Consider the following 27,184-nt stretch of genomic DNA (forward strand, 5'->3'; position numbering starts at 1 on the left):
ACAGTGACGATCCGAGTCAGACAAACACACTGAGCCATGAAACTTTTTGTTGGCGCAGTTATACAGCTACGGTGTTTCTGCAGTTGTTCTACGTCATTAAACCACGGTTATGCTACGCGATCATGCGCAGTAGACGCTAGTGCCAATAGGAAGTGGCCCTGTAGTAGTATTTTATTGGTCCAAAACTGGCTTCACTGCTCTCCATTCAAATCAGCGGGGCGGCTTCGTCCAGTAATAGACTGTCTATGGTTAGGAACCTTAGGAACCTTCCTAAGCAAAAAAGACTTTTCGAACGCAACCTCCCTTTTCACCCGCGTTATTTTTCCTCCCATCACAGTTTCGACAACTCTGGCTCTGATTGGCTAGTACTCGTTGCCTCCGTTAGTTAGATTGGTTAAGATCAAGTTTAGGGTTAGGGTTAGCCAACAGAGGCAGAGCAGAGGGGCAGGACTTGACGTCTTCGTCGACTTTCATTGACGTTTTTATGTAATCTCGGATGGCTGCGCGAAATACAAAGCGACAGGAATTTACCCTGTTTAACTTTAGTGACCGTCCCGAGCTTTGGTGAGAAATATACACCAGTGGTTTTATATTTTATCCGACCACCCCTTCGGTGATGGAGTACGGGAAGGAGAGAGTGGTGGCGTTAGTAGACATGGACTGCTTTTACGTGCAGGTGGAGCAGAGGCTCAATCCGGCTCTGAGGAACACTCCCTGTGTGGTGGCCCAGTACAAGACGTGGAAAGGAGGCAGGTGAGTTTCTGACACAGAGACGTTGTTTTTTTTTATGGCCAGTGCAACTGAAAGCGACAACGAGGAGACTTCCTCACAAAGAAGGTTTAACATTAAAGTCAAGCCTTCTGGCCTTCTGTTTGTAGGTTTTCCACAGTACTTTTACCCTGTTAGCTTATTTATTCTGCTTCTTGAGACAGCAGTGCAGTTAAGTAAAAAAAAAAAACTAACTTCTTTCTCTCAGCTAAGTTCACTGAGGCTCGACTGTTATGATCATAGCGACCCTTATTACCCTAAAATACAGTTTCCTGTAGTGATATTTTAATATCATTTAGGTTCAAATGATATTAAAATATCACTACAGGAAATAACTGACCAGAATGAGAAGACTAGCGTTAAAGTTCATTCTTGGACTGAAAAACTCAGTGTTCACTTAGCTTCCCCACACCTTTCAGTTATCTCAAAGTCTTCCTCATCACATTATATCCATAAGTATGGACCTGAGAGGGGATCCTAAACCCCTCTCTCACTTGTTGGATTGGATCGATAGACTGTGTCTTTTCAGTTGCACGGGCCATTTAAATAGCTGTCTTTGTGTTGGCAACTCACCCGCTTACATCTCCTACAGATAACCACCTTGGACTTTCTGCAAACATATATTCTCACGGTTTGTAAACATGATCTAACTATGCAGTTCTCAGTTAAATATCATCCTCTGTTAGTATCATAGCTGTGAGCTACGAGGCCAGGGCCCAAGGTGTCACCAGGAACATGTGGGTGGATGATGCAAAGAATCGGTGCCCTGATCTCCAGGTGGCACGGGTGCGCGAGTCTCATGGCAAGGCAGACCTGACATAGTAAGTGCTGGTGATCTATACCTATTCACAGTTCCTGGGATGTTGTTCCCCCCCCCTCCCAAAAGATGATCAGTAAATGTGTTGTTTTAATACCACAGTTGTAAAGTAAACCTACTCACCTGTGTAGTTACAGGGAGGCCAGTGTGGAGGTCATTGAGGTGATGTCTCGCTTTGCCGTGATTGAGAGAGCCAGCATTGATGAGGCCTACATGGATCTGACTGCTGCAATCCAGCAGCGGCTGAAAAACATAACCGACAAAGAAATTGACCCTCGCCTGCTGAGGACTACCTACATCCAGGGCTACCCACAAAGTTCCCCTGAGCACGAAGCATCTGCTGAGGATGCTGCCATGGATAAAGGTAAGCTGTAACCAAACTTTGACCAGTCGATCACTCAACTAACTGTTTCAGCACTGGACACAGGAAGCTGGGGTTGAAAAGTGACAAAAACGGCAAGAATAATGGTAGGATGTATCTCCCTAACTGCTCCATGTTTGTCCACAGAGGAGCAGAGGTCCATAGGTCTCCAGAAGTGGCTGGCATCCTTACCCGTCCCTCCATTAGGGGAGCAGAACTCTGCAGAACTGCAGCTAACTGTGGGGGCCCTCATTGTCGAGGAAATGAGGGCAGCCGTGGAGGAACACACAGGTTTCCGCTGTTCGGCGGGGATATCTCACAATAAGGTAGGAAAGACCTCTCTCTGTTGTATTCCTATAAATATAATGCTGGTGCGATACTTTAAAGAGCAGTAATGAATGTTGCTATAGTCATAGTTTACTGTCTGCTTTCTCCAGGTGTTGGCCAAACTAGCCTGTGGTCTGAACAAACCTAACCGACAAACTGTTCTGCCTTTGGACTCTGTGACAGAACTTTTCAGTTCTCTGCCCATCAGCAAGATGTGAGTACTACTTTGCCATAAAGAATTACTCATCACCGGTGGTGGACAGTAATTATGGTACTTGAGTATTTTCTTTTCATACCACTTTCTACTTCCATCTCAGAGGGAAATATTGTACTTTTTACTTCACTGCATTTATCTGACAGCTTCAGTTACTAGTTACTTTACAAAGTGAGATTTTTACACACAAAATATATAAATTAAACTAATCAACATTTTAAACAAGTACTGCTGACACCATTATTAGATTAACATTGATATTAACTGACAACAACTTTGATCATTTAAGACATCTTTCATGTAAAAATATTTCATGGTTCCACCTTCACTCATGTGAAGATTTGCTTCTTTTTCTTTTAATTATTTTAATTTATTTATGATAATTTTGAGCTTTGTACTGTTTGTTAGACAAAGCAAACTTTGTGACGGTGTCACTTTGGGCTCTGGGTAATTGTGACGGCGTTTTTCACTATTTTCAGAATTTTAAAAATCAATTAATAGAGAAAATAATTCATCCGTAATGAAGATGATCAACTGCACTCAGATACAAAATAGTTAAAATGAGTCCCTGCTTTACATTAATGCATGAGGAATAATAATAACCTAACTTAAAAGTATAATATAATAATCACAGGACATTTTTCTTCCCTCAAGGAGTACTTTTAATACTTTAGTAAGTAAGTACATTTTCCTGATTATACTTACATACTTTTACTGTTGTAACATTTTCAGTGCATGACTTGAGTATTTTTTACAGTGTGGTATTTACGTTACATCTGACTACTTCGTCCACCACTGCTCATCACAAAATACACTCAGAAGTTGACCAACAATGCACTCTTGTATTGCTTATTTCACCTGTGCAGTCGTAACCTGGGGGGTAAGCTGGGTGCTTCCATCACAGAAACTCTGGGAATAGAGAACATGGGAGACGTTACTCGCTTCTCTCAGGCCCAGCTGGGACAGCACTTTGGAGAAAAGACAGGGTAAGACAAAACAGATATTAATTTAAAAGTCAAAAGTGTCATAAGATGACTAGCAAACTTGATCTCTGGGCATTTTATATATACTTTATTACCAAGCACATTTACCATTGGACCTCTATACTTTGCAGCCAGTGGCTGTTTGACTTGTGTCGGGGGATTGAGTTTGAACCAGTGAAACCCAGACAGCTTCCTAAGTCCATCGGGTGCAGTAAAAACTTCCCTGGGAAGACATCACTGGCTACAAAAGAGCAGGTACAGGCCATCAGTCTCTGTTTCCCCACTGTTACACCAGGGTATGAAAAGTATTACTCAATCTGTCTTTTATTTTTAGTCTCATACTGACTGAAAGGGGTTGAAACTCTGAGAGACTAGCTGATCCCTCTAGCTGTGTAAAGAAGCTGGTATTAGACACTTTCTTGTAATGTTATCATTTACTTCATTTCCTTGTCATTTACAAATAACCTCTGTGTAGGTACAGTACTGGCTTCATCAACTGGCCCTTGAGCTGGAGGAGAGACTGACCAAGGACAGAGAAGTGGTGAGAAAAAGCTATGTGTGGCTGTGTAATTTGTTTCTTTTCCCTTATTACAGCAGTATTTCCTCCACTGGGTTTCACATTGTTGCCGTATGCAGTATATATAAGGTGGTTTCATGTCAGTGCCTGCCATTTCTCACCACATTACAGAATGGTCGCACGGCTAAGTTGTTGACTGTTGGCGTACGTCAGCTTGGGGATAAGAGGCCGAGTAGCTTCTCTCGCTGCTGTGCTTTAGTGCGGTACGACGCAACCAAACTGGCAAGTGACAGCTTTGCCATTATCAAGAGCCTCAACATGGCAGGAAACCACCAGGCAGCATGGTAATTGGAACATAATAACACTTACGATTTAAAGTCATTGGCTGAAGGAATCCTGTGTGATTAATACCACCCCCTCTTGCATCATGTCCCCAGGACTCCACCGCTCACCCTGCTCCACCTCTCAGCTAGCAAATTTAGCGACGCTCCATCAGCAGGGGGGATTGCTGGCTTTCTTTCCAGTGATGTCACTTCAACCCAGAGCCTTTTCTCTGCCACTCAGTCCTCCACCCAGCCATCCTCTGAACCGAAAAATGACTCCACATGCAAACAGTCCGGCACCATCCAGTCCTTCTTTCAAAAGGCAGCTGAGAAACAAAGACTGAAGGTTACTAAAGACGTAGACGAGGAGGATGAAGATGATGTAGGCTGCACAGGAATTCTACCATCTTCCTCCTCTCACAAAACATCTGCTTCTGACACTCAGTTGGAGACAGATACCAATTTCCCTGTTTCTTCCGTTACTCATTTTCACTCTAAAAATGGTTCAGCCAGCCCCCATTCTGGCAAATCCTCTTTCTTCCACAAGAAGACTCTTGAAAGAAGCTTTCAGGACAAGCCTGAAACAGGACCTGGGCCTGTCAATGAAGAAGAATCTGTAGACACTGTTGCTGCTGTGTCAGGGGATGAACTGGACATTGATCCCGAGGTCAATCCCCATCCTTCCATAGTGGCCAGAGAAGACTTGTTAAACTGTGAACGTTGTGGCCAGGAGGTGTCTGTTTGGGAAATGCCTGAACACAATGACTATCATTTTGCGCTGGACCTCCAGAATTCCTTCTCCTCATCCGCAGCTTCAGCAAACATCTCTTCATCTTCCTCCAGTGTCTCTCTAACTCCTCTCAGAGCAGGAGCAGCAGGCACAGCCCAGTCCTCCCGGGGAAAGACAAAAACCAGAGGCCAGTCAGGACCCCAACCGAAAAGGCATCGCTCCCAGGGTGGAAGTACGGGCACTCTGGATTCTTTTTTCAAGAGGACATGAAGACGTGTGAATTTTTTAATTGAATATATGTCCTAATGATCAATGTTATTGGGATTTATATGATAAGAATAAGAATGTGTACAAATTAAAGGAAGTTTTTATATGTAATTTGTTTCACATGCATTTTATTATAAAGTGAAAGGCAATAATTTAGTAAACCAGAGTATATTTAATACTTTTTACATTTTTTAGTAGTGGACATTATGTTGTAGTACTCTGATGCGCCAGTTGAATAAAGAGCAGGAATCCTCACTTGAGTGTCAATATTATGAAGTGTTCTTGTGAACACAGATACAGAAATTGTTTCTTTTCTAAGACACAAGTTTATATTTGACATACTCATTGCCAGTATGATTAGAGCAATTACACCAGTATGAGCCGAGTCATCCTGTTTTGTTTACACGTTTCTACAATGGTGATACTACAGTAGTGTTACATAGTGTGAGTGTCTAAAGAAGCTGAATGAGGAAATTAGTCTTGCGTTGTCTTCTGTCAGCTGAGGAGCAGTACCAGGAAATAAAAACGACAAGACATTTAAAACACAATTTTGTGTAGTGAGTCTTGGCTCTGTGACACGCGAGCCAGCAGACTGAACACTGGGTGCATGGTTGAAAACATTGCGCAATTTTACATTTTAGTTAAAGGACCACAAAATGAAACACCTGCGAAAGACACAATAAAAGTTTTATTCATGTACATCATGATACACAAATTAGATCTGTACATAAATATTGCATTTCACCCAACTAATCAAAATAGTACACTTTCAATTAAAAAGGAAAACGGGTCATAAACGTGATTTCAAAAAATCATTAAGAAGACTGCGAAACCAGTGAAAACTGAATGATGTAAAATCTGGAACTACAAGAAAGCTATAAAATACTTCTCAGATGCATTAAAACAAACACCTGATAGAACTCTTCATAAAGGCTACAAAATATTTTGGTTGAAATGTGGTCTTAGTTTTTCCTCTCTTGCATACGAACTGTGCATAACAACAACGTGGGTGCATCTAAACGGGGCACACATTTCCGTTGTCCTCTATATCCTTGCTATATGAGTCAGTGGGACAACAGTCAATGTATAAATCACATCAATATGCTATAAGACATGATAAGACCAACAGCAGCCTTGAACAGAGTAGCGATTAACAATCAATTTCAAAATCATCTTAATATAAAATAAAAGCTGTTTCAAGGAGTAGCACCACCTTAATTAGACCTACCAAGTTGTAAAACTCTGGGGTGTAATGGAAGGCCACTCAAACAGTAGTTCCATGAGGCACTGTGTTAAACCCCTTCAATAGTTAGTAGCATCAGTAACTTAAGTGAAGGTACGACATCAAGTACCCCAAACATAATTGCTTTTAAACAAAGGTGCCTTAGTACGTAGCTTCACATACTCTTTGGGAGAAACACCCTTATCTTTTTGTCCCTCAAACATTGCCCCCTAAGTCGGCAACAGAAACCTCCAATGGAGTAGTTATGTGAGAGTGGAATGCTGTCTAATAAGATATCTACACCTGACCTGAGTAACTAAAGCACTTAAAACGTAGGCAGCAAGATCATTGCCATCTCACTGCACTATCGTGAGGCATTATTTGTGGATAAAGAAACTGAATTCTCACAGACATATGTGACATAAAACCAGTTACAAAGGGATTTGTCAGTGTGAATTTTCTTGGCAGGCTGACATACAAACTGAGTCAAGTTCTATCTTTGCATACCTTGCAATGCCCTTGTCGGCACTATAGCCTGAAGAAAGATGGTTTAGCTTGTATACAACTGACAAGCTGTGAAGGTATCTCAATGCTTTTACTACTGTCTCACATAATTCATTAGCGCTTACTAAGAAAGGGGTATGATTGAAGAGTATTCAAATGCAGTGATATCAGAGGCTTGTCCTTTTCATTCAGGCATTATGCTGGTAACACAGACAAGCTGCCATGAGGGTGGTGACAGGAATGACATCGGTGATGTGATAGGCTTACACCTGAATGTCCGAGCATCTCATACAAGTTGCAGCTGTTGAGTTTGTAAACGATTATCTGCCAAAGTATATCAACACTGGCGTTTATGTTTCAGTGCAAGTGTATGGGTGAGTCTGTTTCGAAGGGTGTGTTAGGAGTGCATTTAGGTGTAAACTGTGTAAGTAGCACTTCGACGTTGGCGTGAGAAAGCAATTTCCTAGTTACCACTTATTTATCTGTCCATTGCAACTCTGTGTTCTTGACAGTCAGTAACACTTCGGTAGATGTTGCTAAGTGAATGTGTTACAGAGAGGGATCCTCTCATCAGTGCCATAAAGAGCAACACCCAACACCACAAAGGAGACTAAAACGTCAACAGTTATTTAAAAGGCTGAAGGGGAAAAATGAGGAGGATGGTGACAAGGCTTTGGAACAGGGTGATAAAACAACAAAACCCCGTGTTAGGGATTTACTGAGCAGGGAACAGGGCAGGGCGGCCTTTGGAGAAAGCAGGAGGTTGTTTAAAAAAAAACACCTTGTTTTTGGGTGGGACGGTGTTCTCTGTTGTGGTTCTCCGAGAAACTTTAGGCTTCATCGTCCTCGCTTTGGGATGACCGGTACTGGGCGATGGGCTGCAACTTGGTGACGTGGCCGATACCTTTGGTCACGCCCTCTCTGAAGAGCACCTTAGCTCCCACCTTCAGGTATTCTGGGTGCTTGATGAACTTGAAGAGAACCACTGCTTTCTCGCCCGTCCTCAGCTCCTCCTGTGGTACAGCAATGCATCATAAATATAGAACGAAAAGAGAGACAGCCTTAAGAGTAAACCAAATGCAAGAAGAGTGAAATAATCTGCTGAAGGTAACACAGCGGGATATAACTTTCAGACAGGAGCAGTCTTAGCTCAGAGGATGAACTAACCTTGCCATACACAGCTTCCACGGTGGCGGTCTGTCTCACATTGCCAATGTGCACAGTAACCTGGAAGCCCTTGTGGAAGGTCTTTGCATGGAAGAGCAGCACAATCTCAGCTTCAAACATCCAGCAGATGGTAGGATCCATCTCTGGGCTCACCATCACCATACCCTGTAAGTAGAAAACACATGGTCATTGCACACACGATAAAAAAAAAAAAATTGTATCATGAATCAGTATCAAATCAGACATTTTTATTTTCATAAGAAAATGAGGAACACACACTCCCTCTAAATACAGAGACAGACAAACAGTAAAGGGAAAAGTAAGAGACAAATTTGGCACACAAGAGCTGCTGCACACTTGTTGAATGTTTTTGAGCTGTAAACTAAAGCATATGACTGTACTGTGATTAAGCACATAAAAGTGGTTTTAACATTGACATTTCTGACCACATTTATAAAAAATCGCCATTTCATGGTTTGAAAATGACTCAACACGCCATCTACTGTCTTTAAATCATCCTGAACCTCACACGCCAATGCTTACATAGAGTCAACTGTTTGGGCATTGCATGAAATTTATATTTTAAAAAAACAAATATCAATGCCCTCTAATCAGAGGTGGAAGGCCCACATCCCCACGGCTCCCGTCCTTGAGTGGGGATCTGTGAATACACATTCATTTTCAAATATATGCTGTTTGAGACACATCATTCACAGGAGTTTGCAGTATTTTTGGCTAACCTTCTACTTAGTATTTTATATTTTGACACACTGGTTCTGACTTGTGCTTTTGAGGGCTGTAGAAGCACCACTGGAAGCACTGATTCTCTTGATGATGATCCCATGATAAACAGCAGGGCTACGGCTATGTACTGACACTCCCCCTCAGACACACCGGTGAGCCTCTCAGCCTCTCTGAGGTGCTGACCCAGCTACAACACAGCTAAAACCTTTACAAACGGCAATGAATGATAGCAGCTGCTCATGGCTGGTTAGCTCTGACTACCAGCTCCATATGGCTGTTCCTGCTACACTGGGCGATGGTCAATCTGTCAGAGTGTTGCTCACTATGGTCGGTGTCTCCTTACCTCCTGCATCACACACTAAATGCCACAAGGCCACACCCCCTACAGTGGTCGTCCTGTGCAGTCCTCTGCTCTGTCTTTTAAATATGCTAGGAGGGAGGGAGCTAGCATAATTTGAGTGGGTGTGTAGTTGCCCTTTAAGTGTCTGACCTTGCGTAGCAGCGACCGGTCGAAGTCACCCAGAGCGAGTGTGGCAGCCTGGCCGGCCCTGAGTACCCTGCATGCAGAGCGGTTCCTTTGGATGCTGCCAATGGTCAACTTGTGGAAATGGCCCAAGTCCGTGGGCCCGACTACAAGATTATCTCCCTCACGGCAAATACCACTGCACAATCAAAGACATTAGTGGGTCAGAAAGAGTCCATGCTAAACAAAACAAAAATAAAAATGCTTGTTGAATGGAAGAACATGAAGTGAATATTACAACTCGCTGACCTGTACAGAGTACCTCCCACCACAGTCCCCACCTCTGGCACTGTGTAGATCTCATCCACCTGTAATAATGCACACTGCTGTCAATCACATCAAAATTGTGTGTAATCTGAAAGAGTGTGTATGTGCCAGACAGGTCACTATCATGCACACACAAATTTCATCTAAGACCTACCTGAAACTCAGTTAGCTGTTGCATAAGCTCTTCCTGCTCCTTGCTGTTGCTGAGAGGAGGGATGATATTGAAGAAGACCTTCAGCAAGTCTAGACTCTCTCCAGACACACTGGACAAGGTGAAAATGGGTGTGATGCTGCCGGGGAGAGCGCAGGCACGTGATCAGGACACACAGACATCACTGGCTAGTTTCTACCTTCTACTGTTATAAGGGTTCTAAATTATAGAGGGAGCACACGAGTAACTATAAAACATCAAATGGGAAACATTAAATTGTTCATGCATTCATTCAATCGTGTATTATGTAGTGGTCTCATACTTGGGCGACTGGGCAAACTGCTGTGCTGCAGTTACGGCATCGTCCGTACTGCCAATGACCATGGGCACCTTGTTGCAGCCCGGCTGCTTGAGGACGCGCTCCAGCTGCCGCACAGTGCGCTCCACTGTGGCCCGTGTACACAAGTCCACCTTACTGATGACAATGAAGATGGGCACCTTCAAGGCCATGGCAAGTCCAAGATGCTCCCGTGTCGTACCAGCTGGAAAAGAAGAAAGAAAAAGAAAGTAAGGATTAAGTTAGGTCTGGTCGGAAGGTTTCACTACATCACATATACTTGAAAGAAAGGACTGTTACGACCTAAGATAACACTGCTTATCTGCTGGTACATTATGTAAGACCAGGTAGAATTTACCATGACATATGATTGCTATGCCATTGGAGGAAGTAGATGGGATAGCAGTACAGGAATATTCAACCATATATGGTGGTTATGTCATTCATGTCTAGGTTGTCCAGAATGCCAAAGACAAACCTTTTTAAACACAGCGAGTTCTCACAGAGGCAGCAGTGTCCCACACCATGTGTCTTTGTAAACAAAGCTAGCATGTGAGAGAAAGTGATCATGTAGAAGTGGATTATGTCTCTGTTCAGGTATAGGTCTCAATTCGGCCTATATACTGTAACTAAGACGTTCAAGGATACTGATCCATGACACACATTAACAGGTTGACAGAGACTCTAAATACCCTGACCCCCTTGTCGGCTGCGCAGTGAGTTGTTTTGCTAGTTGTGCGCATCCAAGGTAAAGGTGAATAAGACACATCAAAGTTCCTCATCCTATGTAAAGGTTATAAGTGAAGTGGGGGGGCCCAAAATATTTGGTGAAGCGCAACAGAATGATACAACATGATTAGATAGACAGATCTTTATTGTCATTACATGCATTCATAAAACGAAATTCTGTTGAAGCAATCTCATCTTAGCAGCTTATAGTAACAATAAATAGAGTAAAAAATATATATTGCACAGAGGACATTGGTCATCAATGATTGCACTTAGCCACGAGAAATGTTCTTACTCATAACCTAAAAAAAGATACTTAAATATAAAATATAAACTTGAATATAAAATGAGAATGAAAATATATTAAATATATATTATATATATATATATATATATATATATATATAGCAGTACAACAGTGAAAACACAACCTAAGATGGGCCCTATACATTATACAGAGCCATTACTCTGTTTCATAATTAAACCTGTTGTTGCTCTTGGGTTGCAGACACCGTCCCTTTTCTGTCTGTTGCGTAGCTAAGGTGGCCCTTATTCTTGACCCCATTTCCCCCAAGATGCCCTATTTCAGAACAGACACCCACACAAACACAGCAACACCCAGAGTGCAACAAGTGAAGAAATTCAAGCACGATACATATAAATTAAAGATGAATAATGTATAGGCATTTAAAAAAGGTGTAGCATTGCAGTTTTACCTTTATCCTCTGATTTCTAGAGAAAATCACCAGTGGTCTTAAAAGCCTGTTTCAGTTTTCCTCTGCAGTGTAGTACTGGTTCAGTTTTATTTGATTTCATATACATGCCCTTTTTATGCCCCATGAGGTTTAAATGCTGAACATATTTTTTTTACTTATTGTGATGAAAATCATTTTTTCTGAACATAAGGACTAAATGTATTAGTTAATCTACTTATTCCATTACTGCAGGCAGACAACTTCACTTTTGTTCAAAATCAAAGAAACGGTTATGAAAATGAACCTTTTGAAGTTAACATTGTTGAGAATGAAACAAAGGTCTAAAAAACAACTCCCAAACACATTACTTGGGTCTGAGTCATACTTTTGTTTACAACCTTTTCGAAGTCAGTGAAATCACATATTCATGCATGACCTAAAAACATTGAAGACTGCAAGCCATACATTTACAGCAGCTGAATATAGTTCACTTAATAACTCCAGCAGGCTGTGAGCGTAAGTGCTAAGTAACAAGTGTCTCCAAGGCTCAAGTTACATCTACATGTCTGCTTGCCATTTGCAAAAGTAAAACATAACAGATTTCTTAATAACCGTATGTTATATAAGGGTACTGCTTTCAAAAGCACAGAGATTCTTTACAGAAGGTCACAGGCTTTCAACAGTGTGTTCTTATCTCAGAACACTTGCTGTGCCTGTCAAAGCCCCTCCTCCTCCCTGTCATCTCATGAGATATGTGTCAGGATGGCCGAGCGGTCTAAGGCGCTGCGTTCAGGTCGCAGTCTCCTCTGGAGGCGTGGGTTCGAATCCCACTTCTGACAACAAGGTTTTTTTTTTTTTTACCTACAAAATTAATCTAATGATGCTCTACTGTTATAGCAAGAATAGTAAAAAAAGCACTGTCTTCACAAGCAGAGCAAAGCAAAGAACTGCCTAGCCTGTCCCATCACTTTCTGCAGCTCAGGATCAATGCCCATGAAGTATGCCCTTCCTGGGCAAGCTTCTTGAAAAAGGTAATTTTCTTCTACCACAAAAAGAGTATTTTGAGCGGTTTCCTGCGTACGTTGTTTACTTTATAAACTGCAGAGAACAGTGTCTTCTAGCAGGAAATAACATTTGCATGTTTAGACACTTAAAACCTCGGTGGAATTCTGTCTAAACCGATCTGCTTCATTTAAAAAACCTCTTTAGCAAAGTGCTAATGCATTGTTGACAATCACAATAGCTTATTGATCCATTTGTAGATCTCAGGTTTACCAAATGTACATGGGATCAAGCACGGAGCTAACTCCAGCAGGTCAGAACACTCTTGATATGAATGGATGGTATCTGAGATATTTTGGGGCTAGCAGGCAGAGACAAGGGGTGAAGTGGCTGTGGTAGGATTGGTGGTGTGTTACGTAAGCTCAGATATCACATGTTTGCAAAGTGCTGAGCCACAGATGGATAACTCCACTACAGTATGTAGGTGTGGTGTACACAAACATAGGGTCTCTGTCAAGCTGGCCCCGCAAGTGTCTATTAGTATCCTGTGTTTTATCTGAATGGTTAAATGACTGGATAACATGCACACAGAGAGACACAAGTACATTTTAACTGACTATTACAAAGATGCTCAAATTCTTAAAAAAATATTAGATACTTAAATGAATCAATTAATACTCACCAATGCCAGTATTTGCGCTGACGACCAACATAGCAAAATCTGGGCAGTAGCTGGTGAGGCCAAAGATGGTGGTCTTCAGGTACTTGTGGTGACCCGCCAGATCAATGAATGTGATCATTTTAGAGGCACTCTCACAAATCTCCTCTGCTGTTCGGGACTCACTGTAATTCACAACCTAGGAAAAGAAGTAATCCTATCAGGAGGGTCATGATCTAAATTGCATAAAGAAAAAAGCAACAGCACCAACACATTCCTCGGTTATTAATTTGAAAGTACAAGTCAGGATAGATATCAGTTACTAGCATTACTTGCAGATGCAGCAGTTTGATGAGTAATAAATACTTTCTTTCTTCTTTATATCACTATTACCATAACCATATTCTTGTCTGAGTTTGATCATCTTGATGAGGAAACCCTGTGGTAACCACAACATAATGTATTTAACTTTAGTTGCTATTTGTGACAAATGATGTAAGAGTATATAACTAGGGTGCGCATTATTTATTCTCTGGTGTTGGATCTCTTCTCACCTCTCCTTTACTATTGAAGCCAAGGATCTCAAAGCTGATGCTTGAAGTGCGTCCAGTCTGGATCTCATGTAGATGTCTGAAGAGGTTGAGCCTCGCTCTTCCCCGTCCATTGTCCAGCTCACCCTGTGTCAGAACACCCAACAGAGTGGACTTGCCAGAGTCCACATTACCCAGTACAGCTACTCGCAGGTCCAAGAACTGCAGGAAAAACACAAAGAATGAGCAGCGATAAAAAATAAATTCAACAGATCAATAACAAAAAAACAGCCAAAAAGCAGCCTACCTTTAAAGAATAATTTTACTAACCTGCTGGTCATCTGGCACCTTGCGAATGAGAACCTCAGCAATCTTACGAGGCACATCAGAGTCATAGTCCACCTCTCGCTCTCTGAGGACAGTGATATCGGCTCCAACTCTGTCATAAAAAAAAAAGCAAAAAGAAACACATATATAAATAAAGTGCTGTGTTTTGATTGTGGAATTACAAAACAATCACTTTTTACTTGAAATGGGCTTTGTTTTAACTGCCATATTTTCCTTTACCATTTGTTTGGTTAGGGTTATAACCTGGTGTCAAACAGTGATACGCAGCGGTTTGAATAAAAAGTGATTTTGGTAATATCTTGACTTACTTCTCTGCCAGTTTATGGAGCGTCTTCAGCGATGTCCTCATATCTTCCTCTGATAATCCCACTAGCATGCCATTATCCTCAACACCTATTTGATAGACGGCTTCGCCCCGACCCTCCTGCAGTCGCCATTTCATTTGTGTTGCCAGGTGCTCAAAGCGGTATTGTGTGGGGTTCACCAGCTTCAGCTAGACCCGGGAGAGACTTTAGAAATCAGTGCTGAACTGAAAACCTAGATTTTGGAAGGTTAAAGGTGTCTGTGGTAAAAATAAATCTGATGAAAATAACTAACATTACTGAGGATTACTGTAGGGCTAAGGCAATAAAAATCTGAAATAAAGTCTCTATTGATGTGTTAGGGGATGCAGCTGCCCAAACACTAAAAATGATCTTGCTAATCCACTGTGGTGTCAGTTTTCCATGGTAGGACAATGTGAGACAGCATGTATATATTCTGATATATTACCTTCAGTTGTTTACCTTCATTTGGAATTTGTTTTGCTACAGTTGCTTGCATTGCTAAACAAGGCATTAAAGAAACAGAATAATAATATACATATAAATATATCAATGTTTATGTTTATTGTAATGCCTAACCTAATACAAATAACCTCCACACTCTTGTCATGAAGAAGCTGACCTCACCATGAGCTGTGCATTGTCAAAGTGTTACATGAAGTGACTAGTTCACTTTGAAGGAAACCAAAAGCTTATTTGCTTACCTTGTACTCTATGTTTCCCTCTTCAGCCTAAGAGACAGGGGGACAAAAGACAAAAGAGATGGACAGAAAGAAAACAGGAACAACAGCTGTCAGAATATAGAGAAGTGAGACAATAGGCTATTGATCTGTTAAAAGACACAAAGAAAAGCAATCAGACTGAATGAGCAGCCAGTGCACTACTGCGAATAGGTAGTCACTGGGATCTACACAAACTCACTGCCTAGCTAGCGATCCCTAATAAACAGTACTTAATGTGTTATTAGACAAAGTACACAAACATATACAAGTCAATATACATTTACAGTTGACTAGTGAATATCCCAAAAAAGTGGGATAAATATCTTAAATGCAAACTAACATTTGCGAGAGAGGGGAGTTGGATACATGTTGAGGCTTGTCTCGCTAACATTAAGAGTTTATGACCATGGTGCTGTGAGGAAATGCAAGGCTAAGATGCCTTCAATAATCTATATTCCTAACACAGTCTAAGTTAGGGTGAGCTTTAGATAGTTTGGGGTGACAACGATAATTTATTTCACGTTTATGTAATGGTCACGTTAACTGTTGGGTGAGTTTAAGTTGAGGTAACAAACAATCGATTAAAATAATCTTTCGTTACTGTGTAGTAACACAGTCCCTGGCTGAGTGAATGTCAGGGACTTTAATAGTAACATTGGCTAGATATGGGTCGACCGAGTAAGTTACACACCCGCCCCCTGTTACATATTTACAAACACAGCTGTTCCTCCTCTGCAAGCTAGCAACACACTAGCCAGCTAACTAACGTTACAGCAAGCGGCTTTTAATTAAACACACATTTTGGCGCACTACTGTAAAACTACTTTTAATGGCAAATTTTTTTGTTAACCGCTAACGTTTTGTCTCTAATGTTAACCGAGTGTAACCATCTCATTCATTTTCGTTTCCTTTACGTTACCGACCAGCTACGTGTCACTGCGTGTTCAAAGACAAGTCATGGCAACACAGGACAGCTAACGTTAACTAACCCCGACACGACAGGGGATGCAATGAAGTGTTAGTCTTACACATCATGCACACAAGCACACGTTTATGTTCACATTATTATTAGCAGACTAAAATCGTAAACAATATTAGCTTGAATATGCTAGCAATAGTTGTGCGCGAAACTTCTGCCTTACCTCTGGAGGTAGATATGGGGTGTTATTGCTTGGTTTGAAGTTGCGGGAGAATCGAGCTTTGGATTTCTTGTTGTTCTTTACACAAGCCTTTTTGGGGGCTGCCGCATAGCCATTTCCCGGTTTGACGTTGGACGCGACACCTTGAGATCCAGAGCCATGTCCGCTTCCTGAGCAAAATAACTCCGATACCCGCGCATCCATCAGCTGTTTTGGGACCTAACTTGTTAGCGTACCACTACCTGGATAAAAATGATGCTATATTATTAAAATATACCTCGGTCCCAGCATGCAGGTGTTTGTATATGAGTGGAATTAACGTGCTAGTAGTAGCGTGCAGCCCCACCACAATAAAAACAAAGCGCCGACCACCCTCAAACTCTTCAAACCGAACAATAACAGCACCGTCGAGTTTTGAGTTTACAGTGTGCACACGTCACGGTCCTAAATGTCAAATGGGTCCCTGATTTTAACAACCTGGGAGTGCAAGTGAGCGGTGCTATTTGTTTTCTGAGCTGCGTGAGGGTGTTCGTAGGCTTGTAGCCCCGCCCGGCTGGCTACCTAGGTTGAAACAGCGAACACACACAGACCGACGTAGTTTTGCAGGGCTTTGCATCAGACGAAAAAGGAAATAATGACATACTTGTTTACAAAGACTTTAGAAGGCTTGTTTGGAAAAGATGATTTTTACATATTACAAAGAATACATATATATATAACAGCGAGTACGGTCGAGACCGTATGAAAAGTGCAATGAGATATGGTTTGTTATGAATTGGCGCTATATAAATAAATTTGAACTGAATTGAATGATGCCACAAGATCAGAAAATGTGTCATCAAATTGGAGGAAATGTGACATTTAAGGTTGGCATTTAGAGGTTTTAAAAGAGTGTGCAATAACCCAGTAACTCTGTCTTTAATCAGCCACCTGTTTATTATTATTATTATATTCATCATTCTCTATTTCAGAGCTGTTCATACTGTTCCTATTGTTATATTTTCATATTGTACATACTGTTTACCAAATCTACCTACCTCAAGTAAATAACACCTACACATAATGCTTATTTATGCCAGCATCCTTTGCACTATGCTCCATCGCACTGTGTACATGTGTACATGTATGCATGTATGTGTATGTGTACCTGTATATCACATCCACCTCTGACATGTACATAACAATCATAATAATAATAATAATAATCTACTCCTGCATCCTTTGCACTCTGTTCACTGCACTATTTGTCAATCTGTCAATATTGTTTTTGTTCATAGTGTGTATATTGGTGTTCTCTATACTGTAGCCTGTGTTTGATTTTATTATTGTGTTATTGTATTATTGTATGATTAAGCACATCGTGAGCAATGTACAATCCTGAGTCAAATTCCTCATATGTGTATACATACCTGGCAAATAAATCTGATTCTGATAATTTAATAACGTCGTAGTGAGACGCATAAGAATGATTCAACGCATAGCCTTTCACTTTGATGCGACTGAAGTGCTTTCACTTTCTTTCAAGCATTTATTACACCCTTTTAAAGCACATATATGCATATGATGCAACACTGAGCTTAGGTTGTCATCGTGTCTAATTATGCAGAATTACAGTTGAGTAATCCCCCTTTAAAATTGATAAACCAATCAAATAAACAAATAGTTTCTTGCTGGTGCAATTTCTTGATCATAGCTAATTGACAATAGTGGCATCAGCTGTTTAGCTGAAAATACGACTCCTGGTCATAAACTTGGTCCAAACTCCATGGACCTCTGGGCGTCCTTGAGATGACACAAAGGGTTGCAAAGCCAAATTATCCCAGTTCAGAGGAAGTTAAGAATGACTAACAAGTTGGCCATTGTTTATAACACCATTTTAAAGTGGGTCTGACTGTTTTCCTGATTATATATTTGACTGGGTTTACATAGACTGGGTTTGGTTACACATATTTGATATTTTTAATACATTTGTTTTTCAAATGACTAGACAAGATTATATCTTGAACCAGCTGTCACCAGAAAGCTTTGTTACATTACATTTGCTCCTGTTGCTTGCGTACTTTAATTTGTGGTTGTATGATTCCTTTCATGTTCAAGCTGTGTATTCTGTACAGTACAGCAACACATCCTGTACAGATTTTTTTTTTCAGCCCTTTAAGCCTGAGTTTTGTCCCCCCCCCCCACACTTTATTTTGCAATTTGTCATTTTTCCAGTTATAACACTTTAGTTTGACCTATCTCAGGTCTCAGTCACATGAGAGGATCATCAGAGCTGAATGGAAGTTAGTGAAATAACTTACTCATCTCATCATTTTCCAAACTCAATTTAGATTAGTTGCACTTTTACTCAAAATTATAAATAGATTTTACATCTAGTTATATAAAAAAACATTATAATACATATATTATATTGCTTCTCATTTAGTCTGTCAAAAATCTAGGCACTTACTCAAAGACCTGTAGAAAGAACAACATGCTGTATCTCAGGACACACAGCACACATTAACTGTGGCTTATTGTTCCTGCAAAGACACTGAGATTTGAGAAAAGTCAGCCAACTCCCCAGTGGGAAATGAATAGTTCGTAGTGTGGCGTTTCTGAAAGGAAACACTGATTGGTCAGGCGACCTCTGATGTAGGGGCTCAGCCCCTTCCTGGCTGACAGAAGTGTTTTGAGATTTTTATAGCCTTAAGTTTCTTCAAACATCCACATTCACATCCGCACTTACACACACACACAACACTCCCTTGGTTCTGTTCTTTCAGTCAGCATGAGTTATCCACTGGTGATTCTGCTCTGTGTGGGACTACTGCACCAGACCGCGAGGGCTGTCCTTATGGATAAACTAGCAGACAACAAGAATTGTGGGGATGCAGACTGCTCATGTAAGTCAGAGCATTAAAGAGAAGCAGAAAGCAGTGTGTGAAGTCTAATCTAAAAACTAATACGTATTAAAACTATGAAGTAAAATGCAAGTGCTTGATAACTTCTAACAAATTGTCGATTTCTCATCTATACTTCCCTTTCATCTTTTGTTTCCTGTGCTTTATTAGATGTCCTCTCCATGGCCACGGCCTTGGAAGACTTCATAGCTCCTGACTGCAGATTCATCAACATCAAGAAGGGTCAGATGGTTTATGTGTATTCTAAACTCGTACCAGAGGAGGGTGCCGGAGTCTTCTGGTCTGGAAGCGTATGTGTATATATTTGTTACATATTATCTAGCGGTGCACACTTTCCCTACAGAAGATACAGAAGGTGTGCAGCAGATGTGACAAACTAATGTGAACTTTCTGGACTTTTGTAGCAAAATGTCAAGAAATACATTTGGTTAAATATTCAGTTTCGTTATACTGGGAATGAGCGATCATTTAAATTACTTCAAGTTAAGTGAGGATGATGAATGCATAAATGTTGTGTATAGTAATTTGTTAGAGAGGCCATGTTATTTCCACCGGCAGGTTTACAGTGAGCGCTATGTGGACCAGATGGGCATCATCGGATACTTCCCTGCGACTGTGCTGAAGGAGACACAGAAGTTTACGGAAAACCCAGTTAAGATTCCCACAACTGTGAGTGTATTTGTCTCTTTTATAAGACTATATGTGGAATGAATACTTTTATTTCATTCTCTGTTCATTTTCAGGAGTAATAGGTGGTGGTCAACATTTATCAAATTTTATTTTGCCTTTTTTTTTCAGGACATGGACTTCTACTGTGATTAAAGCATGACAGATTGAAGCCTCTTTCTTCTCAAGTCTTGCTTTTAGTGTCTCTGGCTTTAATAAAGGAGAGTAGACAGTTCTTCTCCCCAGCTGGTGTTTCATCCTGTGGCGTTGTCTCCAGCTGGAATGAAAACCTGGACACTCTCAGCCCTCCATAGCCCACAGTCTGACACCCCCCGTTGCTGAGCCAGCTAGTCATTTCTGTCGTGCTTTGTCTTAACAAGACACATTGCTCAATAAACCATTTTTCATATCAACATATAATGTTGATTACTTGAACAGATAAGAATTCATTTTCCTACTTTGACTCTTCAAGATCGGTAATTACAATTTCTGCTGACATATCTAATAAATTGCAGATCATCTCCTGTTGTAAATATACATAATCAAATTCGATTTGTTGAGGCATATTTGCTTGTAAATTGTATTCATTGTTTACTATACCCAATAGCTATTTTTAGTAAACACATACTACATACACTTCTTTTTTTTTTATTATATTTTTGCAGCCAAGTAACATACCCAGATCCCATCTCTTATGCACTCATCCAAACACGAATGGAGAAACCAACTGTACTGGACAAACTCTTCTGAACTAACGCTGGTAAATCTAGTGAGGGGCATTCATGCAGGTGAGATGCTGAGTTATGGTGATGGATGGTGCAGCAGCAGCAATACGATGGAGATAAGACTGATGAATTAGGTAACCCAGTAAATCTAATGTCTACAGTATCACTGGTCAAACACTCAGAGAGTTGAAAAGCAAAGGACACAACTATTCTTTTTATCTCAGGGAAGGTTAAAAGTGATAAATCTGGAAATGGAAATGTTATGTTATTTATTATTTTACTTGTGAAGCAACAGTCTTGTTTTTCACCCACTCAATCATTGCTTCTTTGTCTCTCTCTCCTCCCTTCTGTCTCTCTGTCAATTCAGTTTATTGGCATGACCATTTCTTAAACATGCACCAAACTAGAATGACAGATTGATTGACTGAACTAATGTCATTATCAGAGATATAGGGAGGTTATGGGTGCGCAACATAACATAAACACTTACTGGAAAATAATTGGAATCTAAATGGTATCAAAATCACCATTTCAAATACTGTTATAAATGTGGCTCATATTTGGGTCGCATGACAGTTAGCATTTACCTGTCAACACCCTACAGTATATTCTGAATGTTTGTTCACAATTGTTTCTAGTTGATGTATTTTGACCATAGAGAGGCGAGTATTTTGCTTTTTTTCTTTTAGACCGGTGCACCTAGAGTTTTGCAAAATGCTCTGTTAGATGTCTCATGTTGCTTTGAAAAATGTCAAAGTGCCCCACGTCAGACCACCTCACAAAGGCTGCTTACTGACACTTAGCGTAATGACCTCTGTTGTTTTGATTTTAATTGTGATGAAGTTACTTCTTGGTAAAGCTATTTTCCATGAAGTGTTATTACATTATTTTGTTCGTACCACCCGTCTACATCAGTGTTGTCCACCAGTCTGTCTGTGTTTGTGTCTGTCTCAAAACCACCCTCGCCTCCAGCACACACACACACACACACACACACACACACACACACACACACACACAAAGCTTCAAGACAACTATCATGATTAAACATGGCCTGACATATTGTCACAGTTAAGACTCTTTCCAAAGGATGATTTGAATCTCTTTTTCAATTGGTTTTGCATCATCAGCATCTCTTCTTTATGCGTCATAGCACCCACTCACATATGGTGGTGAATATAGCATCTCAATCAAATACTCCCCGTTTACAGTCAACAGTGGATTATCTGATTTAAAGATGTTTCATTCGATAAAGAAAGCCTCAGTGATTTAGTTAACGTTCTTCATAGCTGCCAGTCAATTGCTCTGCCATCCCAGGAAGTCTGACTGGCGCATGCATTGATTCGTGAGGCCACGGCAAACAGGTCATTATCATTAGTTTCTTTCTGTCTGACCTGAGGCATTCTTAGAAAGGCAGACTTATGAGTTTAGGTAATAGGGCTGTCACACATTACGATCAATCTCCTGTCCCCATGTCAGCCCCGATCAATACAAACCTGTTTCAAATGGGGACAATTGCCACAAAATGTCTCTCAGGGAAAACATACCTACGGCATGTCTGAGGGGTCTGTTAAGAGGAGACTCACATATTTCCGGAAGCATTTTGAGAAATAATTTTAGTTCAGAAAAATAGCACCTGTATCAATGTGTGGTCATGTTGGAATACAATTGCTGTCATTACACAGTTTGTACAGAGAAGCCAGAAGCTGAATCCAATGGTTATTATTAGCAAATGTCCCAAAGAGGTGAAAAGCTCAACATCTTTTCAGCTGATTGACAATTGCAGTTGTATGTGTGTGTCAAATCACAGCAAGTTACTCCTGTCAGAAATCACTCTACTGTCTGACAGCTGTAGTTTTAGGGTGTTGCCATGGTGACAGGCTGGGATACTGTGACAGAAGAGATTGATGTGTGTGTTTGAGTGTTTCCTGTGCGTGAGCTTAAAGGAGCAGCCGCCAAATGCTGAGTCCACAGTAGATGCATTTTTCTTTCCATCTGGCGTCACACCCACACCTTGATGTCCAGCAGCACAGCAGTAGCTCTACAGTTCCCTGTAGAGCTGAGAAATCAACAGCATCAGGTCTGACTGGCATGTGAGCATGACATTTCAGACTGGGGGGAAACACAAGTCTTGCATGTCTGTGTGATACAATGGGTTGTGATGCTGTGAAACAAATGTACTCTAACGGCTATTTATCATAACAGTCAAATCAATACTTCTTGATTCCAACAACTGAGAAGAAAATATAATCAGCAAAAGAGAAATAATAGACAAAATGCTCTAGGGCTATTCCAGAAGAGTAAACGAGTTTTGTCTGGCACTGAAAATATACATAACCTGACAATGAGCATAATTTAGGTGGGAATGAAAGAAAAAGATTGACGTTGGAAGAACATTTGAAAAAAAACATATTGGTCATGACTCAGGGCGAATGTTTTTGATGAAACAGCTCATTTCTTTTCATGGTCAAACAACAAATGTGTCCCAGAGAGGAGGAATTTACTCAGGACAATGGCAGACAGAAAACATAATTTGTTAGAGTGATGGAGGACTTTTTGTATGCATGACTAGAGAAAAAATGCATGCACCTGTGTCTTTGTCTGTAGTGACTGACTTAATCAGTAGTGTCTTCAAGGTGCTCGAATGACAGGGGGCGTCGGAGCAGATTTTCCTCAAGAGTGTGAGGAAATGCCAGCTCACTGCTTGTTTGAAGTAAATCAATCAGTTGGTCAGCATGAATCAATCACTGTTAAAGCCTGAGGATCAGCAGTGTCCTTCTCACTTTAATATCCTTTACATGTGGAAATGCATTTGTCAGTCTAGTTTTGTGTCTAGAAGGTGTGACCGCCGACTTTAGGATAAAGTGTCAACAGTGTTTACTTGAAAAAAAGTGCAGCTTCAACGATATTATTTTTCTTTCAGTAATTTTTCTTACTTTGTATTCTCTCTCTCTCTTTCTGTGTCTGTTACATCTCTGACTCATATAATTGCACAAGCTAGTGTAATTCCACCCATTTGCTCTGTCACACCACCACACAAAGAAACCACTGATTTCATTTCTTGTGTGTTCCACCCCCCCACCACCCACCCCCTCCCAAACTGTTGTACCTACTTCTTGAGGGTTACTGGTCTATTTTGGCACAGGAAATCTCAACCTTTTGATTAATCACTACTCCTCCAATAAACAGTGTTAATGTCTCGTAAAAAGAGTATGTGGAAGATGATTGGCTCAGTGGGGGGTGAAGAAGAACTAGAAAAAAAGAGTTCAAGTAGTTTCCATGTTGTTCAAACTTTTCTTCCTCATCTACACTTTCGTCATACCTGAATAAACCCTTTTCAACGAGACAACACTCTCCTTACCTTCCCCATCCAATGAAACCAACCTCCTTCCATCCTTTTATTTCCGCTCTGTTTTGCCCGTCACTGTGGTTACCAAAAAGATTCAGGGAAAGGTTACTGTGTGTGTGTGTGTGGCGGGGACAGTGGCGTTTTTTTTTAAATATAAATCAACAAACCACCTCTATTTGGCTGATGAAGTTCTTGTAGGTCAAAAGTTCATAAAGCTGAAAGAAAAAGACAGGAAATTAATGATACCATGAGGAAATTAGATGCAGCCATTTGCCTGTAATTTTTAACAAAAGTAAATCAAAAGACCTCATTCTAAGACTACTTTGACACATTAGTTACAGATGTATTAGATGATAAATACATAATTAAAGGTCCAGAAAGTGGCCACCTCTAATAACAAAATTACTGTGTATTTCATATCTAGGTGGAAAGAAATCACCCAACCATCAGTGGATTAACGTTTATCTTGTCAGTTAGACTCCACTATTCCACTATTCATTTGTTTTTTTCCCGTGTATGCATGAAACCAATTTCACTCGCCACCACGATGATGATGAGCCAAATAAAAGATAAGTAATTCCCTGTAAAATAATTACATCTACAGGAATCTGTTGCATGTCATTTCCAGGGTAATGGTCTGTACTTGTATCGCAAAGGACACTTTGAGATGCAGACTGGAGGAGCCCGGGGTATCAAACCACAGATCTTCAAATTAGTGGGCAACCCACTCTAAGCCACAGCCTCCCTGTTGAAGACAAGATAAGACAATGCAGCAAAGCATAATGTGTGTATCTCTCATCTGAATGTATCCAAAATCTGCCGTCACAAGCACACATAAAAGTGGCAGAGTGCTTCTCTGCACAGGCCTGAGTAAATATTTGAATTACTTTTGTGACGTGGCCAGAAACATGTTTCCAAACATCATGCTGACACAGTGGTGCAGTTTTTCGCCTCATATCAGGAAGAGATAGGGTTAAGGTCTGTGTGGAGTTTGGAGTTCCTCTGGCACTCCAAAGACATGCAGGTGAAGGAAGCTGACGACTCTAAATTGCACGTAGGTGATAATGTAAGTGTCGATGCTTGTATGTGATTGACTAGTGAACAGATTATACCATCTCTCCCAATGTTAGACTGGCTCCAGCCCCGCCTTGATCTTCAAGGATAAGAAAATATAACAAATGAATGGATGCCCTCTGCCCCCAAGTGGCCAAAAACAGTTTTAGGAAATTTTATTCATACTGTAAATGATGCACTTAAAGCACTCTTAACACTTAGCTGGATGCCAGTTTTCATATTTACCTGAAAGGTTACACTACCTAGGTGTGGCAAACTAACAAATCTTGTGTAAGTACCAAAAACTGAAAAGGATTTTTTTCCCTAAAAATATCTTGATGTCCACAAATAACTGCCAGATTTCCAGGGAAATGTAGATGACCCTATATTTATCATTAAAACAATCTTCAGTTATATGATTGTGACTTGGAGGTAACAGATAGTTCACAGTCTTGTCTATTTGCATATGTGTCACATAAATAAGACACGTTTTGCTTAGGTAACACATGGCTGGAAGTCTCACAGAATACTGTCTGCTGGGTTTGATGCTTATGTGTCACAACATCATCTACACCTCTCATAGAAAAACACTTGAAATCCCAGTAGAGGCATGCTTTCTAGTGTTTGCATTATATTGGCGTGACACTGAAGAAATGGTTCACTGCATTTCTTCCCTTTTTTTCTTTCTTTCAGTATACAAACACCAGAAAAGCTATTTAGCTTCCCTCAGCAGAGGCAGAATGCTTTGGTCCTCTTTAGGCTCCCAGATTATTTTGGGAGAGGAGAAATAACCCCATCATTCCCTTTAGTCCTAGTTTTGGAGAAGGGGAAAGCTTCCATTAGAAATCTTCTACATCTGGTCTTCAAATGTTTTTGCAGAGGGGTTTTTACATGAGCTCCTGAGCTATGAATAGACGGAGTGTTTGTCATGACAACCAATTACCCATTACAAAAGCAGTGAGGCTAAGTAAGGCAATTAAGTGATGAAACAAAAGTGTGTGTTGCAGGATTTCTCCGAGTGCATACATATGTAGGTGAACACACAGCTGAATGTTCTTGTGTGGAGTTTTATATTGGAACATTTGCACATTTGCATCGTGCTTCATTTCTATGCTTTTCCTGACACTTGAAAAGCAAACTGTCTATTGCTGACATAATTCTAATACGTTTCTGTAGGATGTTTTGTACTTTAGCAATAGCAAACATACAGCAACGTTGTTTAATTAACTAATCAGCAATATAATTTCAGTTAAGCAAAAATATTTTACTATGAATGGGCATTGTTATGCACAACAAGTGGGAAGAAAGGCCCTAAATGCATTACATTTAAATAATGGTTGTTTAACACACTACTGTAAGAGAATATCTCAAAATGTTAATAAATAGTTTTTAATGAATAGTGACTGAATAACAATAAACAGCATGTTTGTTCTTCCAAGCTGTATAGCTCTGCTGTCAGTAAGAGTATCTTAGTGTACTGGTTTGTCTATTAGGTTTTGTCCTGATTCTTTCAAGTTCTGTATCTCAGTCTTGCAGCCACCCTAAGCTTGTTGCCAGAGAGTGACATGACTGACAGTGACAAAAAAAAAAACACAGCTGTAACAGAACTTCTCATTATGGAATAAATGGTCATGTTTCGCTCCATTTGCTAAATGTCACAGCAAACAGTGAGGCGTAAACAGAGCACATGCGCACATGAGGTGTTACTGCATGTAATTGGGGGTTATCTGCGTCACCACATTTACATTAAGGTGAGAAGGACAGACAAGGGTTAGAATACAGTAATGTCAGAGTGAAATTACATCCTGCGTTGTACAAACCACCTGCCTCTGAGCCATTACAGGTAGGCAGGCTGTCATAGAGTACATGTTGTTGCTTTAAAGAGGCTGTGGGCAGTTTATAGACGAACCCGGTTTGTTAAGTCTAATGGCCCTTGTATTGATTGACTGGGGTATCCTCGCAAATTGCAGGGGTAGAATGAACAATGAGATTCTCATTGAGGATCTCTAAATGCATTTCAGTTAGTAGTTTTATTGACTCTCCAGGAGCGGCCAATGCGAGTTTATTTAGAGACTTTGCTCACAGCCTATATTTTACAATGGCATGATCTGTGAAGAAAG

At 40.6% G+C, this 27,184-nt stretch overlaps 3 protein-coding genes and 1 non-coding gene across 7 annotated transcripts; 3 read left to right on the top strand and 1 right to left on the bottom strand.

Annotated features, from left to right (window-relative positions):
* Positions 1 to 241: 241 nt before the first annotated feature.
* On the top strand, positions 242 to 5,418 carry polh (polymerase (DNA directed), eta). 3 transcript variants are annotated; one of them, XM_046070398.1, is made up of 11 exons: positions 243 to 564; positions 677 to 753; positions 1,455 to 1,589; positions 1,717 to 1,949; positions 2,094 to 2,272; positions 2,384 to 2,487; positions 3,354 to 3,473; positions 3,602 to 3,725; positions 3,946 to 4,011; positions 4,159 to 4,331; positions 4,425 to 5,418. In XM_046070398.1, exons 3-11 carry the CDS (start codon positions 1,504 to 1,506, stop codon positions 5,308 to 5,310), a joined length of 1,971 nt encoding a protein of 656 aa, XP_045926354.1. In that variant the 5' UTR covers positions 243 to 564; positions 677 to 753; positions 1,455 to 1,503; the 3' UTR covers positions 5,311 to 5,418. The 3 variants fall into 3 exon arrangements, with proteins under 3 accessions (XP_045926352.1, XP_045926353.1, XP_045926354.1); XM_046070396.1 differs by having other exon boundaries at positions 242 to 753; XM_046070397.1 differs by lacking the exon at positions 677 to 753 and having other exon boundaries at positions 242 to 564.
* Positions 5,419 to 5,976: 558 nt separating this feature from the next.
* On the bottom strand, positions 5,977 to 16,788 carry gtpbp2a (GTP binding protein 2a). Of its 2 annotated transcripts, XM_046070401.1 has the most exons (13): positions 16,372 to 16,423; positions 15,212 to 15,238; positions 14,970 to 15,008; positions 14,493 to 14,677; positions 14,167 to 14,275; positions 13,861 to 14,058; positions 13,331 to 13,505; positions 10,208 to 10,427; positions 9,889 to 10,024; positions 9,717 to 9,775; positions 9,435 to 9,606; positions 8,201 to 8,365; positions 5,977 to 8,046 (listed from the first exon to the last, which is right to left on the bottom strand). In XM_046070401.1, the coding sequence occupies exons 3-13, from the start codon at positions 14,973 to 14,975 to the stop codon at positions 7,864 to 7,866; spliced, it is 1,608 nt and encodes a 535-aa protein (XP_045926357.1). In that variant the 5' UTR covers positions 14,976 to 15,008; positions 15,212 to 15,238; positions 16,372 to 16,423; the 3' UTR covers positions 5,977 to 7,863. The 2 variants fall into 2 exon arrangements, with proteins under 2 accessions (XP_045926357.1, XP_045926356.1); XM_046070400.1 differs by lacking the exon at positions 14,970 to 15,008 and having other exon boundaries at positions 16,372 to 16,788.
* Positions 12,403 to 12,485, top strand: trnal-cag. The gene has a single exon. It is a non-coding gene; the product is annotated as a tRNA-Leu (tRNA).
* Positions 16,789 to 17,725: 937 nt separating the features above from the next.
* On the top strand, positions 17,726 to 20,372 carry LOC123984230 (otoraplin-like). The gene is made up of 4 exons (XM_046071006.1): positions 17,726 to 19,253; positions 19,422 to 19,561; positions 19,830 to 19,940; positions 20,070 to 20,372. The coding sequence occupies exons 1-4, from the start codon at positions 19,139 to 19,141 to the stop codon at positions 20,091 to 20,093; spliced, it is 390 nt and encodes a 129-aa protein (XP_045926962.1). The 5' UTR covers positions 17,726 to 19,138; the 3' UTR covers positions 20,094 to 20,372.
* The last annotated feature ends 6,812 nt before the right edge of the window (positions 20,373 to 27,184 follow it).

This window comes from Micropterus dolomieu, linkage group LG15 (assembly GCF_021292245.1).
Source record: "Micropterus dolomieu isolate WLL.071019.BEF.003 ecotype Adirondacks linkage group LG15, ASM2129224v1, whole genome shotgun sequence".
In the NCBI taxonomy this organism is placed as follows: Eukaryota; Metazoa; Chordata; class Actinopteri; order Centrarchiformes; family Centrarchidae; genus Micropterus; species Micropterus dolomieu.